Source organism: Pinus tabuliformis, chromosome 1_2, assembly GCF_031772625.1.
Source record: "Pinus tabuliformis cultivar Carrire ecotype Pingquan chromosome 1_2, CPIR1, whole genome shotgun sequence".
NCBI classification, from domain to species: Eukaryota; Viridiplantae; Streptophyta; class Pinopsida; order Pinales; family Pinaceae; genus Pinus; species Pinus tabuliformis.
Window position 1 is genome coordinate 828,718,218 of NC_142298.1, and position 18,430 is coordinate 828,736,647.

The 18,430-nt window shown below is 40.3% G+C and overlaps 1 protein-coding gene across 1 annotated transcript; it reads left to right on the forward strand.

The window, feature by feature from the left end:
* Positions 1–387: 387 nt before the first annotated feature.
* Positions 388–1,368, forward strand: LOC149208471 (uncharacterized). Its single transcript, XM_089398353.1, has one exon. The coding sequence runs from the start codon at positions 388–390 to the stop codon at positions 1,366–1,368; it is 981 nt and encodes a 326-aa protein (XP_089254479.1).
* Positions 1,369–18,430: the final 17,062 nt, after the last annotated feature.

The window sequence follows — 18,430 nt, forward strand, 5'->3', positions numbered from 1 at the left end:
TGAACGATTTATCCCGGAGAAAGAGAAACAATTGTATAAAGAAACCTTTCAACGATATAAGGAGAAGAAAGAAGCAGTAGTAGGATCCGGTAGTGATCAAACGGGAAACTAGGGGATCCAAGCTATTGAAGGGGAGAGTCAAGGAAAAGGAGGTTGGAAAAAAGGAAGACGAACTTTAAACGAATCAATCCAAGCAGTGGGGGAGACCTTAGTTAATTCTGGAAGGGTGATACCTCTGTCTGAGGTATTTCAACAAATTTCTAAGAAATTTTAATGATTATAACTAGTTGGAATATTCGGGGTTTAAATAGTAAAGGAAAACAGCGTTATCTGAAAGACAGAGTGCAGAAAGATAAACCCAGTATCATGCTGCTCCAGGAGATAAAAATGGAAAGTATTCAATTAGCCAGTATTATTCAACAATTACGAATAGGATATGAGGTTATGGCTTTGGATGCGATAGGAACAGCCGGTGGTTTGGCTATTTTGTGGAATCCGGAGGAGGTTATTTTTGAGCACTGGTGTAGTCTTCCTCACATTCTTTCTGGCTTGTTTCGACCAGTGGGTACAAGTGATCGAGTTCTTATTACCGCAGTATATGGTCCCCATAATTATCGAGAGCGGCCTGATTTCATAAAGAATATTTACACTTTGCGAAGCTTACTCCCAGATATCCCATGGATAGTTGGCGGGGACTATAATATGATCACAGATATTAGTGAGAAGCGCGGGGGTATAAGACGAGACGACCAGCTTATGATGCTGTTTAATGATATGATTAGGGACTTGAGGTTAGTTGATATTCCAACCAATAATGGAGTTTACACATGGAATAACCGCAGAGGAGGTCAACATCAAATTGCTTGTAGACTGGATCGGTTTTTGTTGTCAGAAAATATTTTGAATAGAGATGTGCTTATTGAAGCGACCATTCTTCCGACTCTGGGCTCGGATCACTGGCCCATCCGTATAGTTATTGATATCAACATGATCAAAGGGAACAAGCCTTTTCGATTTGAGTCGTTCTGGTTGAGGGATCCGACTTTCATGCAGAAAGTGGACGAGTGGTGGCATCAGATAAATATCAATGCCAGTGGTGGGAAAATGCATGCTCTCCAACTGAAATTAAGAGAAATTAAAAGGCGTATCAAAGACTGGAATAGGAAAGAATTTGGGCATATTATTCAAGAAAAGCAAAAGTTAGAACGTGCAATGGAGGATATCCAGCAACGGATTATTTTGGAGGGACGAGATGAGGCATTAAGTAGAGAGGAAGGTCATATCATTCGTCAGTTGGAGGAGCGACGGAAGCAGGAGGAGATATTGTGGCGACAAAAGTCAAGAATTAAATGGCTGAGGGAGGGGTAGCGTAATACCCGATTTTTTCATCAGGCGATGATTCAACATAGACAAAAGAATCGAATATATTCAATCAAGAATGCTGCGGGAAACAGAGTAATTGAGCAGAAAGACATTTCAAAAGCGCTAATTGATTACTTCCAAGGAATTTTGACAGAATCTAATCGGCATAGAGGCGAAGCTATTAATTCTATTTGTCGAGAAATACCGAGGTTAGTAACTGAAGAGCAAAATATGGCATTAATGCGGGCCGTGACCATGGAGGAATTAGGAGAAGTTGTTATGGGAATGAGCAAGAATAAGGCTCCAGGCCCCGACGGGTTTACAGTGGAATTTTTCCAGGCTGGTTGGAAGTTTATGGGTAATGATCTATTAGCGGCAGTGGAAGAATCTCGAATGAGACAGCGCATCTGGCCAGGGATCAACTCGACTTTTTTGACCTTAATTCCAAAAAGTAACAACTCAGAAGAACCACAGGGTTTTCGTCCTATAGCCCTTTGCAATGTTATTTACAAGATAATCTCTACTTTGATAGTCAAACGCCTGAAACCTCTTCTGCCCAACTTAATAGCGCCTGAACAGACGGGTTTGTAGAGGGTCGGCAGATCCTGGATGGCATAGTGGTATCTCAGGAAGTGATTCATTCCCTAAAACTGAATAAACAAAAAGGGATGCTCATGAAGTTGGATCTTTCAAAGGCCTATGATAGATTAAATTGGGAATATCTCAGAGCGGTTTTGGAAGCCTTTGGTTTTGCAAAAAGATGGATAGCCTGGATTTTTAGTATGATCTCGACCCCAAGTTTTTCAATCTTGTTGAATGGCATTCCCACGCCCCAGTTTCCTGCGAGTAGGGGAATTAGGCAAGGGGACCCCATCTCTCCGTTTCTGTTTATTTTTGCTATGGAAGGATTAGGTAGGAAAATCAAGAAGGAAGTTCTGGACAGAAGAATCAGAGGTATAAGACTGTGGGGACATAATCTGACTATCACACATCAACAATTTGTTGATGATTTAATGCTATTTGGCGAAGCATCGTTAAAGGAGGTGAGGAACTTCAAGAGAATCCTCGAAGGCTTCAAGAATGCAGCAGGTATGGAGATTAATAACGATAAATCTTGTACCTTCATTTTTAATTCGCATGAATCTATTAAATCTCATTTAACCAGAGTTTTAGGGTTTAAGAGGGGGGAGCTTCCCACGAAATACTTAGGAATTCAACTGGATGCAAATCCTCATAGGATTAAGAATTGGCAAAGTTTGTTAGAACGAGTACGAAAAAGGTTAGATACTTGGACATTTAGATTGCTGAACTTTCCGAGTAGAATTGTCTTCTTGAAATCTGTCTTATTATCTATTCCAATCTATCACTTGTCGATTATGGCAGCTCCAAAAGCTGTCTGTGGTAAATTGCGAGAAATCTTTCGTAAATTTTTATGGGGTGGCCCCAAACAGCAGTGGAAATGGCCGCTGGTATCATGGAAGAAGGTAATTATGCGAAAAGAGGAAGGGGGGCTGGGTGTGCGGGACCCGGAAATTGTCAATGATATCCTGGGTGCAAAACTCTGGTGGCGGTGGGTTCAAGGTGGAGATGATGTCTGGAAACGAATTTGGCAATATAAGTATCGAATGCCTCAGTACCCTATGGAACGATTGCATGTACAGGATACCCCTAGGGGTTCACAGATTTGGGATTTCGCCAGTAGACATAAGGCTCTAGTGCAGGACTATGCCTTTTGGGAAATCCGGGATGGAAATTCTGCCCGGTTTTGGGAAGATAGTTGGCAACAATGGAGCATTTTGAATAGACTACCACGTTTGCAAGAAATACAAGAAATAGCGCAAAGAAGAGGGATGAATTACGTTAAAGATTATTGGAAACGTGGGCAACAATCTGATATCTGGCAAGAATGGAGCAGACCGGATGAATGGATGGATAATATTGGACAAGAGGCACGACAATCTTTTGATAGGATCATAGAAATGCGAAAAATAAAAATTCGACAAGGTACTGACATCATGCGATGGGGTAAGGCAATGATTGGTATGTTTACGGTAAAGGAAGCATATTATTGGGCTACGAAGGAGGATAGACCGGCAGAACCAGCTGACTGGAAACAAATTTGGGGATGTAAATGGTGGCCCAAGGTTACTTGCTTTGCTTGGTTGGTTTGTAGAGGGAGGATCCTCACCTGGGATCAAATGCAAAAACAAGGCATGATAGGCCCATCCCGTTGCCATCTCTGTAATGAGGCTTTCGAAACCCAGGAACATTTGTTAAATCACTGTATGTATACTCTAAGTATTTGGGAGGAGGTCCGAGTACTTTTCGGCATGACGAGGAGGGATCCTGGTAGTATACGCAATACGCTCTTTCATTGGGGCAAAGGAAATTTCCAAAGTCCTATTGTCAGAAGACTTTGGAATCTCGTTCCTGGTTTTCTCATTTGGGCGATCTGGAAAGAAAGGAATAGACGAATCTTTCGGGATACGTATTGGCCAAGACAGCAGCTTTGGGAGGAAATATGTCGATCTTTGAAAGAAACGGTTTTAGCAGAAGCTTGGGATGAAGAGGATTGGCGTCTGAATACGGAAGAACAGAGGATCGCCCTCCAACTAAACCTGGAGTTCCAAATGCTTTATCCCAGGCCTGACCGGCAACTAAAGCGAGAAGTATTAAGTCCCAACCATTACCGAATGCCTGGTGAGCGAAGATTAAAGCTTAATTTCGATGGCGCGTCCAAGGGGAACCCAGGGCAAGCAGGCTTTGGGGGTTTGTTCAGGGATAGTAATGGTCATACAAGATGGCTTTTTGCTGAAGATGGCGGAGAGATGACAAATAACGAAGCGGAGCTCTGGGCGGTTTATCATGGCCTCCGAATAGCAGTTCGCAATGGTTACCTGGGTTTAGAGATAGAGGGTGATTCGCTTATTACTGTTGACATGTTGAAGAAGTTGAGAAACGGCCAGAGTTGGGTCTCCGTGTCAAAGAGTTGGCGGACAGCTGCAATCCTGCAGGATATTGAATTCTTCTTACGTCGGATTGAATACATTATGATTACTCATGTGCTACGAGATGGCAACCGAGCAGCAGACCTATTGGCTAATTGGGGGGGTGGAGGGACGAGTAGGCGAATGGATTGCAGCTGGGCATCGGTACAAAATGATCCCAGCTGACAAGACTTAGATACCATCTTACATCAAGATCATGCCGATGCGGTTGCCTGGCAGAGGAGCTTGGTGCAATCATTTCAATCTACATAGGATATGATGTTACAACGGTTTCCCAGTGGTTCCATTACACATTTGGACAGGATCCTCTGCAGGCGGAAGGACAAGGTATTTATGAAGCGATCATCTAATACAGCATACCGTTTTCTTGTGGTTAATGACTGTAAGGAGGCGAGCATGCCACCCAGGGGGGGATTGAGAATCCCAAGATACCATTGGGTTAAGGTACCAAGGCGACGCGCATATTATGACGGTGGAGTACCCCTATTACCCTTGCATCATGGTGGAGTTTCAGGCAGTGTTATTAATGATATAGGTAGATCGTGCTGGTTTTGGATAGCAAGGTGGCAGGATCTCAGGCCTTCAAGTATTGCATGTATTTCATTTAACTTCCATCTGCATTGCATTACCGTGAGGAATTTCGCAGCTCCATTCTATAAGCCGAGTGTCTGCAGGTTGATGGAGTATCAGGAGAGGCGTGGAGGTAGGCTTACGCGTAGTCAAACAACGAACCTAATGGAGAAGGGAAAGAGCCCCGTGGGGGAACCCATGAAGAAGGCTTTTATCGATATTCAGGGGGATTCGGACGAGGAATTGGAGGTGCCGAAGAGTTTTGCAGAGGGCGCACCTCGCGGAGGAGGGAAAGGTAAAGTGGGTATTGGGAAGCCACCGATGTGGACAGTGGAGAATAGTGAGGATGACAGTCAAGATTGGAGTGATGCCGAACGAGGACGCAGTGGGGCAATGCGGGGAAGAGGGCCACAGCGAGGGAGAGGACGCCCAGCAGGCCGAGGTGGTCGTGGCCGTCGAAGTGCAATTCAGTATGAAGATGCAGGGGAGGGAGCAGCTACTGAGGGACGAGGACACAAGCGGGGGAAGAAGGACCTACGGAAGCAGCTGCAAGAGGCCGAAGCTGCGTATGTGGTAGATACTCATCCGAATATTCATAAGATGATTGAACAAATGGAAGATGAAGCTCTGCAGGGTTATTCTGAGCCAGAGATGGATGATTGGGAACAATACTTACCTGATCCTGGACACACCCGTGGCAGAATGTCGCTCTACAAACAGTCGCTGCATGTGTATTGGGGGATGAAGCGGTTACTAGCTAAAGCCATGGAACAGGTGGCTCTTGAGATGGCAGAGTTGATTCAGGGCATTCCCACTATGAAGGAGTTAAAAAACATTCAGATTATTCTCATGATGCAAGAAAAGAAAATGGATGATATTGTGAAGTTGTTACAGGCAGGAGGTTTCGGGGTTAAGCTGGAGAAGGAGGAGCTGGCGACGGAGGAGCAAGAGGATCCACCGCAATAGTTATGTTTCCGCAGCAGTGAAGTGACTTTTTTAATATGGTTGGTCATTTCCTGTTTTGTTTATATATATGCTGAAAGGCAAAAACTCTAAATTGTCAGTTAAATTAGCTGTTTATATCGCATGGATAGAAAGACTGGTTACTTTTCGTTTTTGGATGGCTTTTAAACATTTCAGATGGTAAGCCTGGTTTCCCTTAAGGGCGGGTGATGACCTGTCCATGTTATGTAATTTTCCAATGGTTTTTAGTAATGGCAAATAGAGCACCGCACTAGCTTACAAAAAAAAATTTGCATGAGGGGAAAATGGTTTAGAATGCCTTTTATAAAGACATGCTAGACTTTATGACCCAAGTTTACTCCAAAGGGAAGACTACCTAGATCTATGGCTTAAGTAGATTGTCCAATTATAGAACTGTCCATGATAAGTCCTTTTTTCAGTGTACCAGGAGAACATGAGTACAAGTAATGCGAAAAATCACTTCACTTTCTTACATCATTAACCTATTTATTTTTCAATTTTTTGACGGGATAAAATAATAATTCATAGCACTCACTTTTTTCTTAAGAGTGTGTATATGAAAAATCCTCAATGCTTGAATTTAATTAGTAAAGTCTAGAACCTTCGCCTTAGGCCAAGAGGCAAAAATGTTTATATATGCTAGTGGTAGAATGTCATTTATTGGACAAATGCTTTCTTCATATGCTATGGGAGGAAATTTACCCATATCAAGTGTAAGCACCATAAGCCAATGAAAGGCAAACTTGAGAAACTCAACCAGTGACATATAGTTTAGTATTTTTGATGAAGGTTGGTTTGTTATAGCCGTAGGTTGCCAATATTTAACACTTCTTAAAAGTTGATGACATGTGTAAAGCATAAGGGGTTTAATTGAGAACTAAATTTTCTTTTGATTAGATATGGTGATAAGTTGATGAATATTTTCTTCAAATCCATAGCCAATGAAGAAATAATCACAAACATTATCGAATTTATGACTAATAATGGATGTTCAAAGGAACAAAGAGATTAAATAAAAATTTGTCAACCAATATAAGCTAGTGCTCCATTTTGAAAGCCTCACTAAGGATATGTAAGATTCCCTTGTATATTGATTAGACATTATCACACATCATCTATAGAATATGCAAACGATCACTAAATTTGGACTTGTTGCATACATTTTGTCAAAGTTCCAAGGAAGAAGTTGTACCATATTTTTAAAAAGATCAAGATCATCATCCATCAACTCATTATTTCATTGTAAATCTATTCTGCAAAAGTTGTACACTGTAAATGATGTTAGTAAGACCATGTATGTATGTAACAACCTAGGCAGGCCTATTATTTTAACGACAAATTTCATATTAGAAGGTTTTTCGTCTCACTGACTTATTTGTATTTCTAAACACGGATGATCGACATTTTTTTCCCTCAAGCGCCACCCCAAATCTAGGGTGGAATTCATCAAAGTCTTAGGTGATTCCTAGTGTTTCAGTCGAGTCTTTTATAAAAGTGAATTGGGAATAATTTAAGCTACTCGGCTAAATTATTTTATTACAAGCCACTTGGTTTACTAGATCATATTATGTCACAAATTTGGGCAAGTTATTTGAGGTATTCCCCCTTCGAGGGTTGAATTTGTAAATATTATGTAAAAATATTTTAGTGCATGATCCCTCACATATAGACACCATGGCTAAAATATTTGAGGGTAGAAAAATAATTCATCCCCTCAAGTGTCAATAAATTAGTTTTTTTTCACAAAAAAATAATGAATCCTAAGCCAAAAAATTAATTAATTAGAGCCAAAAATTAAATTGTTAGAGAAATTAATTTCTCCAAGTGGAATAAATCATGGGTCTTCAAGAAATTAGTTTTTGGAGGTTCCACACCAAGGGAATATTGGAAATTTCAAGAAAAATTGGACCCTTTGGCCATTGTGGTGAAGTAAAAGTCAAAATTATGAGGAAATTAGCTCAAAATAGCTATTTTTGAGCTAATAAAAAATTGGTTAGATGAGAAATTCGAAAATTCCTCAAAATAAGTATTTTCGATGGTAGAGATTAAAAGGTGATCAAGGATTTATTGACGATCGAGATTTGACGGGGATCAAACCAACTAGCTATTTTCCACTTGGAGTATTTATGTATAAATTAGAGGTCATTTGTGTCTCAAGCCATATGATCTTTGGCTAATGTAACTTTGTAAAAGTTGATGTAAAACTATTGTCTCATCGGGAACGTTTTGATAATCATAATAAAATACTTTCTGGTGTAGTTCATGGTGTTTCCATTTCGATGATTTGTGGTATGTGTTGGGTTCGGGCATTCCTATATTGTTATTTAAAATTTTATTAAATCATTATTGCATAGTAGATAATAGGAACATTCTATTAGTAAGTTTTGGGCTTATCTTAGGTGATCTGATTCATTTTATGTTCTAATGGTTTATTCTTGAGAAAATATCTAGCCTTTGAAAGTTCCCAACCTCTTGGGCTCCAAGTTCACAAACTATGGGCACAAGATGACTATTTTTGGATCCCCAATACTTTATATGGTTTTCTAACTTCGCTGAAGTTGTGGTTTGACATTTAGGTTTTAAAATACATCTAGTCATTGTCAAAATCTACAAAAAAATATATTCTCAATTTTTTATAAGTATTGTACACTTTGATATTTTGTAAATATAATTTGTATAATAAATTTGTAGATTATTTTATTTTCTAACCCTTATTTTGCAACTGGGGTTTTCTGGGGTTTTCTAGGGTTTTGAAATTTTGAAATTTTTGTATATAATGAGGTTTGGGGCTATTGTAAATTTATGTATGTGGGTGAAATCAAAGGAAAAGAGATGAATTAGAGATATATCTAGGCCCTGGAGGGTAATATCTGGCCTCTAAAAATTTTGCAGGGCCAACTACCGAAGAATTTTGCTGTAAAATTGGAGATCTAAAGAAGATCCAATTTTTGGTGAGGGGTTGCAAATTTTTTAATGCCTCCAGGCCCACTGTCCTCCTCCAAGCTAGCCGTCTAGCCTCTTTGGCCCTAGTGTCGGCCCTTTATATCCCTTAGAAGCTAGTCGTAGGCCCTTAGAGGCCTCAACCTACCCTTGTTCCCATAGTCGTCAATGTTTTGAGCCCTTATAGGGTTGGTCGTAAGCCTAAGGCTCTTGGATTTCCATCTAAGCCTTTTTTGTGGCCCTAAATGGATTTCCCTTGCCTTCGTCCCTCCTTCTCCTCTCCGTCCAACCCTCTATTCTCCTTCTTTCCCCTTCTGCAGCCTCTCTACCCTCAGTTCCCTCTCCTCCTGAGGCTGCAACCTCTTTTGGCTTGCAATAGCCTCTTTGAGCCTCCCTCTAGGGTTTTATAGGCCCTTAGAGCCTCAAAACCCTAGGCTACAACCCATTTAGGGTCTCTCTTCCCCTCATAAACCCAACAACAACCTTCCTAGGCTTGCCTTGAGGCATTTTTTTGCCTCTTGACCTTAGCCACAGGCTTATAAGGCCTTTTTAATTTTCCTGTTGCCTCTTTCTAGCCTTTGTTTTGCCTTCTTCCATCTATGTAGGTGCATTTGGATTTTTGGACTAAATATTGGTGGGTTTTGTAGAGAAATTGGCTCAAGTTTTGATGTTTGCAGGTGTTTCACCCTTTGGAAACATTTGGGAAAGTTTGGAAAAGTTATTCTAGTCCTAAGGGCAAAGGGGTTGATCTATAAAGCTTGTTTTTTCCTCACTGTTTACTACAACTCTATGAATACATTCATAACATTGGTAAAAACACACTTAAGTGACATAAAATCACATCTAAGATATCTAGTACATGATCAAGTAATTTGAGCAATTTGGGCACTAATCTCTTGGCATAGATCCAACTAATTTGTTGATTGAATATATCTACATAACACGTGTGATCAAACCTGATAATTACATCATAAAGGGATAAAGAATCTAAAATTTCAGTTTGATAAGCTTGTTTTGGCAATTTGGGAATCATTTAGCACATTTTGGCACATATACTTACATTGGTGGATCATTGTTTTAACAATTTCCTTAATGTTGTCATAAGTACATTCAAATATGATATAACACTAAAAAATACATCATAAGAAGATTGGTTAGCTCATATTTTCATGTGGCAAGTCATTGGGTGTCTCTTTGCTCATATTTGGTTCATACATGCTTGTCACATTTTGGATCTAGAGTGATTTTACTTGTTTTTGTCGTAAAGGTCTAATAATTACTCATTTGAATTTGATTGTGATAGAAGTGACTTAAAAAATTTCCTTGCTCATACTCCATTTATAATAATTGTTTCTTGTTTCATGTTCTATTAGGTTTCTAGCATTAGTATTTGGAATCCAACATTGTGTTTCTTGTGTTGAAGAAAGTGTAACTAGACTTAGTCTTCATAAATGTAACTTTGATCTTTGTACCTGTAAAAGAAAAGAATTATTATTTTTGTCATCATCAAGAATGGTTTTCTTGCCCATTTGATAGGTCAAGCACATGTTTAAGTGCTTCTAGGAAAGTCAAAGAGTCAATGTAATTGTTAAAGACCCATATGGGCATGTTACACTATGTAAACATATGTATTAGAGTCAAAGAAATATGTTTAGGGTGATCCTCCAAAGAAAAGACAAGTCTCCTCTTCAAATCGGCTCAAAGAATGAATTTTGGTGCACTTGAAGTCAAGTCGGCCTCACTAGTTCAAGTTGGCTCAATAGTAGGGACAGACTCCTATATATAGGGCCATTCAACGTCATCAAAAAAGAAGTAAGATATCTCTGAAATGAGCGAAGAAGAGGGTCAATAAAGAGGTGCAAAGACGAGAAACAGGTTGCTTCTATGCCAACGAAGAAGAGAAGAAATAAATCTAATGTTTTGGGACTGTTTTAGGGCTCCTTTCTATCACACGTGCAAAGGAAAAAATGACATTTTGCTGCTGCAACAAGTTAGAAATTTCAGCCCTCCAATAAGTTTCTATTAGGCTAAAAATAGGTCTCAAATAGGCCTCCATATCAAGCAAAGTGGGTCCCAACTCAAGCAAAGGAAGGTTGAAAGCTATAAGGGCAATCTTGTGCCATAAACGGTGACACGTGTGAGGAAAAAATCAGATCCGTGGTAAGGTTAGAGGATCAGAATCTAACTTGGGAATATACCTCTAGAAGAACCTTATTCTCTAGCCCAAGTATCTAGAAGAAGGAATATTTCCAAGCGAGGTAGAGAAGGAAAGAAAGACACTTAAGAAGAGGTCTCTAAAGAGACCCAGGGTTTTTGTAGCTACTAGAGAAAGCATGAAGGGAAGTGCTATCATTTGTCGAAAGAAGTGTGAAGGAAGAGACCAAGGTGTAGTCTAGAAGAACACATTGATTAAAGGACAAAAAGGAAGTTGCAAAAGGGAGACTGTGTCTTGTGCTTGGAGGATCTACTAGTCAAGGGTCCAGGGTTTGTCATTTGTCAATTTAAGCTTCAATAAGAGAAATTTGTAGAAGGGTTTTCCTCTCTAGGAGAGAAAGGTTTTTCCCTAGCTAAGGGCCAACATCTTATGATCTTATCTCTTTTGTTTTTGGTAATTATTTGATGAAGAAATAGGTCACACACTAATAATAATAAGAGAAGATTGTGTTAGTAAGAAAAAGTAAAAAGTGCTTCATAAATAGTTATCATTGTTAGAAGAATCTTAGTATATCCCAGATTCCCTAGATTCTTCAACATGGTATTAGAGCAAAGGTGAAACATCAAGGAAGGGCATCTCAAGAACACTGTTATTGTGTTTTCTTCTCGAATGTGTACGAAAAGAAACTGCTTTAGGCTGTGGATGAAAAAAATCCAAACAATGAAAATGGCTGCTAAACGTTGTAGATCTGCAACAAATGATAAAAATAAAGCCTGCCAAAGCCCTGATCTATGCACAATCATAGTTAAACAACAAAATGGAATAGTAAAATAAGCACAAGTAACTCCAATAATCTAATGGAAACTAGATATATAAAGAATATATTTTATTAAACAACACCTGTGAAGGGAACAAATAATTTTACCAGCCCCCCTCTATGGGATGGGTTCTTGGCTATCCTCAAATGTCTTAAGCTTTTGTAGAGTCTCTCTCCTCTATAATGTGTAAACCCAACAAATAAAATTGTTTGAGCTCAATGAGAACTCAAATTAAAAAGAAGATGGTGTGCGACAGTGATAATAATGAGAGTTACAATAGTGAGTGCAAGAATGAAAATAATCGAAAGTCAATAATGAATGGAAAACCCTTCTATTTATAACAAAATATTAGGTTATCCTTGAATAATGTGCAATAATAAAATATTATTAACCCCGTTCTAGAATTAACCACTTGGAATATTTTATTATATTTGTTTAGTCTAGGGAAAAAGTATTTAAACTTTTATTTATAAATAATAAATAAATAAATGATTTATTTTCCATCTCAAGAAATATGGTTAAGGAATAATAAACAAATAATGATTTATTTAATTATTCCTAAGGGATTTTGTCAAATTTGACAAGGAATAATAACTAATTAGTGATTAAGTAATTATTCCTAGAGAAAAATAAGATAATTAATGATTTATCTATTTATTTCTCATAACTGGCTCAAATGTGACAAGGAATATTAATTAAACAATGGTCTAATTAATTATTCCTAGAATATAATTAAACAAATAGTGATTTATTTAATTATTCTTCATGGGTTTAATTATAAATGACTTAAAAAATGTAGTTTTTAAGTAATTTCTCACACTGAAAGCAATATTACTATGGTAAAATTGGCCTTACATGGTGTACTTCGACCCATTTAGTAAATTATGGCTACATGATCAATTTTTGTGATAATAGATTTTCCCCCAACGTATGAGTGTTAGGAGAAGAACGTATGACTGAAGTACGTTGTAAGGACACAATCACTAGATAACAAAGTAGAGTGTGTGTGTGTGTGTGTGAGAGAGAGAGACCAATAGAGCTGAAGTGAAAGAGGATAGCGATAGAGGGGCGAGACTAATTCAAGTCTCTTTTTTTGTTGCAGTACCGAATCTCAGTGAGGCGAGGGAGGCATACCTATACCCGCCGAGATAACTTAGTATAAAATAATGATGCGCTAAGAAACATGAAACTGATGGATGGTACATGACATGTTGGCATAACTGAGCCAGGAAATAATACAATGTGTCCCATATACATAATGCACCTAGAAAAAACATGAACCAGGATTGAATACAATAACATCTGAGTACATGAGATATAATGGCACTTCCCTCAAAAAACAGGTGTTGGGGGGGGGGGGGGGGTAGAACAACCGAAGAATCCCTGTTGAATAGGGAAGGGATATGCAAAACTGAATGGATCATCTAAAGGAGATATGCATGCTATGAATGCTGCAAGTGGTAGGAACCGAACCCATCAAATCTGCGGAACTGCATCTGAGGCTATAGTAGAATATGAAGGCATCCTAGCATGTGGGAGGATACCTGAAGGGCCACCCCTTCATGAGGTATGAAACATCTCACACACACATGGGAATCACTGGTACAATCTACTGCATCACTGGACCATCAAGTGTATGAATCACGGACAAGAAACAATCATCTCAAAGGGAAATGATGATTCCCTTTGCTTAATTTGAGGCATTGATTGAGAGTGGAAGATGGAACCAAGATACACTGCCCTCTAGGCTGTTCTCCTGGAATAGATGTGTTGATGTCGACAAAATAGGGCCCGCAATAGGTGAGGCAATGAGGATCCTCAACTAAGTCACGAGGTAAAATAGTAATGTGACTGATGGACTTACACTAGGGAAAATGGGACTGAGGGACAAATAGATGACTTTCCTTGTCAAAGCATAAAGTGCATGGTTGACCTGGCAGCGACTGACTCGAATCAGGAGGGGATGGTGGATAGTATGACTAAAGGCCAAAATGGGAAACACGGGATGAATGGTATGAAAAGATGGATGGAATACTGTCACATTATATAATGGGATGTGAAATAGACTCCATGGATGCAAAGGTGACTCATCATAGATGCTCTGAATAAGGGTGAATCGATGACGTTGACACACAGAATAGTCCCTGTGGGAACCATGAAAGAATGAAAAAATGATGGTTCTCATGAAGAAAATCGACACGTGAGATGACAAGCGATAAGGGAAGGTGGTCCCCAAAGTACAAGTGTCGCATATGAAGAAACTCGATTTTGAGAGGCGACAAAGTGGCCCTTCTTGGAAAAATGGATTCCTGGTGAAGTGTAAAATCATCAAAAACTAAGAAAGATCCATTATATTACTCGGTGAGAGCTTTCCAATGGTGCTGACAGTTCATCAAACAGAGCTACAGTCTAGTCGTAATGTGCTATAGGAAAACTATGGGTTTTCCTATGAAAGCGGGTTTTCCCTCCAATTTGAGAGGAGGAGAAGGCCCTAAATCTTGTAGAGATCCTAGTGGAAAAACCGACCATCGGAATCAGGATCTAAGACTTTCAGGAAAGTGGCCTTACTTGTCTAAAGATGGCCTTAATGCTTCTTGGAACGATTGTTCCTGGTGAAGAATTAAGGGAAGAGGAAAATGAGGATGAACTACAAGAGGAGGTCTAGAATCATCCTCACCCACTACGTCAAACATGGGGACTATGTTGACATAGAGTATAATATTGTAAAGCATGGTATCAAACATCTACGATATGTGATGTGAATATGGCTTGCCGTATAGGCTAGTAGGACAAACTATCCAAGGAATGAGAGGATAATTAGCCATACCTAGATCCAGTGCGATCTAGGCTGAGACTTATGTTAATCAATTAAGAAGATGGCCAGGGGAAAACCATCATGCCCCCACGCATGGGATACTTCCCGCAAACATATGTGATGGAGGGGGTTGATGTTGGGTGTGGAGCCTGATTATCTTCTGTATTCAAAGGTTTTAGCCGGATGTATACCCCAGGAAGACTGTACACCCCTCCACGCGGGGGGACAAGTCCCCCCCATGGGGGTTCGGGGGCAAGCGGTCCCCCAGTGGGGGTTCGAGGGCAGCGCCCCCGAAGCTAAAAATAGATGTAAAATTGCCTTGTAAAAGTCTAGTAATTTCTAGTCAATCTGGGCTGTTCATTAGGCGGATGATCTGACGGTAGAAGTTATGTTTAATTTAGGGGTTTTTTCCCTAGAAGGCAACCCCTCACTATATATGAGGGAATTGTATTGCGTCTATGCATATCTGTATTCTAAGTGAGGAAGAGAGAGGAGATTGAGAGAAAAGAGGGTGTTATAGCGGATCTGCTATAGGTTGTATCTCTTCAGTTTGCTGGATAATATAAAAGGAAGGACTGGTTGTTTTTCCGTGGATGTAGCCCAAACTGGGTGAACCACGTATATCTGTGTCTCTCTTGTTTTATGCATTTTCTGTGTTTATATTTCTGCAATATTTTGTGTGTTCCATTGCTTCGTAATATATAATTTTCTAACAGTTGATCTGGTATGAAAAGGTGGGGATGATGCCCCCTAGCTAGAGGAGTTTGTGGAGATCTATTGTGTTCCAAGTGCTCAAAAAAGGGATTCAAGCATCTTGACCCAGCTTGGCACGAGATCCTCCAAAGGATGATAAGGAGATGTAGGGGTTTATGTGATCCCCAGTATGTTATGGGCATACTCGCTGTATCTAGAGTGGTCGAATCAAAATATGGAAGTAAGTACACATGATGGTGCATATCATCCCAAGGATAATCAAGGGTAGTCATGGCTCCCATGATGTCCTCATCAGAATGGAAGATGGGGGGGCGGGAGGAAGATTACCTACATGATGCGGCAACGGTACCTGTGCATCATCTTAAGAAAGAAGGTTCACATACACATCATCTAAAATGGTAGACGATGAGCTAGTAGATGGAAGATCGACCGATGTTAAGACTCGGGTTTCTAACGAGGGAGGTTAGACAGAAGCATGTGCGAAAACCTTAGAGAGGTTTTCGTGCGAGGATATCAAGGATGACAATAGGTAAAGGATATAGACCGTGTAATGTGTCAACTCGACATTGGGGGGAGGGATCACGATGCTGGAACTAAAGTTTCCCTGTTTTGGTGTACTAGTAGTACCAAAATCCACAGGTAGATGAGCATGTGATCCACTACGAGTGGCCTCGTATTCGCAAAGTGCTTGAAGGAAATCACAAAATTTGTCGAGACGAGGGAAATAATGGGAATAGTGACCATAATGATTGCATAAGGCACAAGGGTTATTTGTGTGCAATGTTTTGATTTTCTTGGCTGGTCCTAGTAAGGTAACTTGGACCTTAGGGATATTTTACTTAGGGAATGTTTCATGAACCAAAGGTTTGAGATGAGGAAGCTCAGGACAATTATTGGTGGCATGCCGAACCACCTCAGACAAAGCGCATAGAGGTGTCAGCTTTGGAACTTTGGGAGCAGAAGTGGGTTCCTATTGAGGTTGCATTGGAACTGAAGCAACGACAGGGGTCATAAGGATAAGTTGAACCCGGGTCAAAACATGATATGGTCTTAGATGACTAGGAGGAGTGTTCATAGGGGGATCAATGTACCACAATGGGATCCCCAAAGTCATATTAGGGAGAACCAACGAAGCCATGATAGGGACAAAAAAGATTCTAGGAGGAGGAAAAAAGAAAGGTATATGTCCTACAGGGTAATGTCATGGAGGAACAACTCCTAAATGGTTGAGACCTGGAGGAATAGTTCTTGGTGGAAAAAAAGGGTGGGCACCCAAAAAAGGAGGAGGTCCTAGGGGCGTGGATCTGGATGGCTCGACTGAAATGGTAACCGTGGGGTGTTGAGGAGATGGTTGTGGATCAGATTTACTAGACTGATTTTTAGCAGCCCATGACACTTGTAACATGAAAACACTCAAAGAGGTGGGCTCAGAGATAGGGGGGAGGACCCAGGAAAGCACCCAAAAATGAGGAATCTTTGTAGACTTCGGGTGAAACACCAGTGAGAGAGATTGAGGAATTCTTTTCAGACACCGACGAGATAATGGACTCAGGGGAGGTCAAGGATGACGACTCATAGTATGTCAATTAATCGATGGTGATGATCTTCCCTTCATGGGGGGAGCAAATCTTGTGGAAAACTGTACATGCAACGGCTGACATGGCATAACTATAACTAAGACCTAAGAGAATGTTTTATTCTAGAGTGGCATCAATAACCTCGATGTCTACATGAACAATCTTTCCCTCAAGAGTCACTGGAAAATTGCGATACATGCCGAGAGGCTAGGAGGAGTGACCGTCCCAAGCACGCAAAGTGATGGTGGATAAGAACAGTTTAGGTGACTTGAATTGCTTCCAAATGACAATAGACATACTGTAGGTGGATGCACATTCATCAATAATGCATCGGGAGATGGTGGCATTAAAGAATCATACTGGTATCTAGAAAGCAACGGATGGAGGTAATGGAGGATGTTCTGACGTATCAACATGAAAGAAAATCAACCGATCATGTGAAGGATCTACTGCACCCAAAGTAGTTAGTAGAGATTTCTTTTGACATGGGCATGACTGGAGCACTTCCAACATCGACATGGAAATACGGGATTGCACCAAGTCATCTACTATATTGTATGTATGGGTAGCTCGGTTAGAAGTCGCATTACAATGTAATGGTCCTTTGGGGATCTTAGGAATTGACTCAACTTTAGGTTGAGGGATTTGTAACTGACCATTTAGTGTCGTAAGAGGCTTAGTGGATGCTTTGGTTTTGGACTCAGTGGTGAATGAAGGTGATGGCTTGTCATATTTACGCGACCGAGTTTGCAAGTTGATATCAGAGGTATTGACCTCGCCATAATTCATCGTGAGGATCTGGTAGTGACGAGGACCAGAAATTTGGAGAGGATGGGCTACTTGACCTTGCTGAGGTTGAGCAACAACAAATGCTTGCTGAGGGAAAGTATTTGTGAGCACAGTCGGTTGAGATGGCACAGGATTCTGTTGCAGTTGCTGCATGGGAAATTGACCTCTAGAAGTTGCTTGGGCTTCCCACATTTGGCATATTTGGTGTAAGAGGGAACACTCATGAGTATAATGGCCATGTAAACCACAATATGCACAAGGCTTGTTCATACGAATAACCTTGTTTTTCTTGGGCCGTTCGCCCTATTGCTGGTTGTTGGTGTTAGGCTGGTTCCCATGGGGTTCATTTGGTTGATTATCTTAGTTACCCTGGTTACACTTGTTATCTTTCCCCTTATTCTTTTTCTTTCAATTTTGGGGATTGGTCGCACTCTGCTGTCAAAACGCTTGACCTTGAGGGGGGCAATGGCTGCTGGGAATGAGGATGCATGGGAGGTTGCAACGCTAATGCTTGAGGGGCTGGAGCGCTTAGCGGTGCATAGGTATAAGATGGTGAAGGGGAAAATGTCTGGTAGATAGGTTGAACACAAGGTGTCCCTAACATCTGGTGATGTGGTTGGGTAAATGTATAAGAGGTGCTTTGTCCTAAATACACGTTGCTGACAGGAAGGGCATAAGGGTTAGAGGAACTGGTGCCC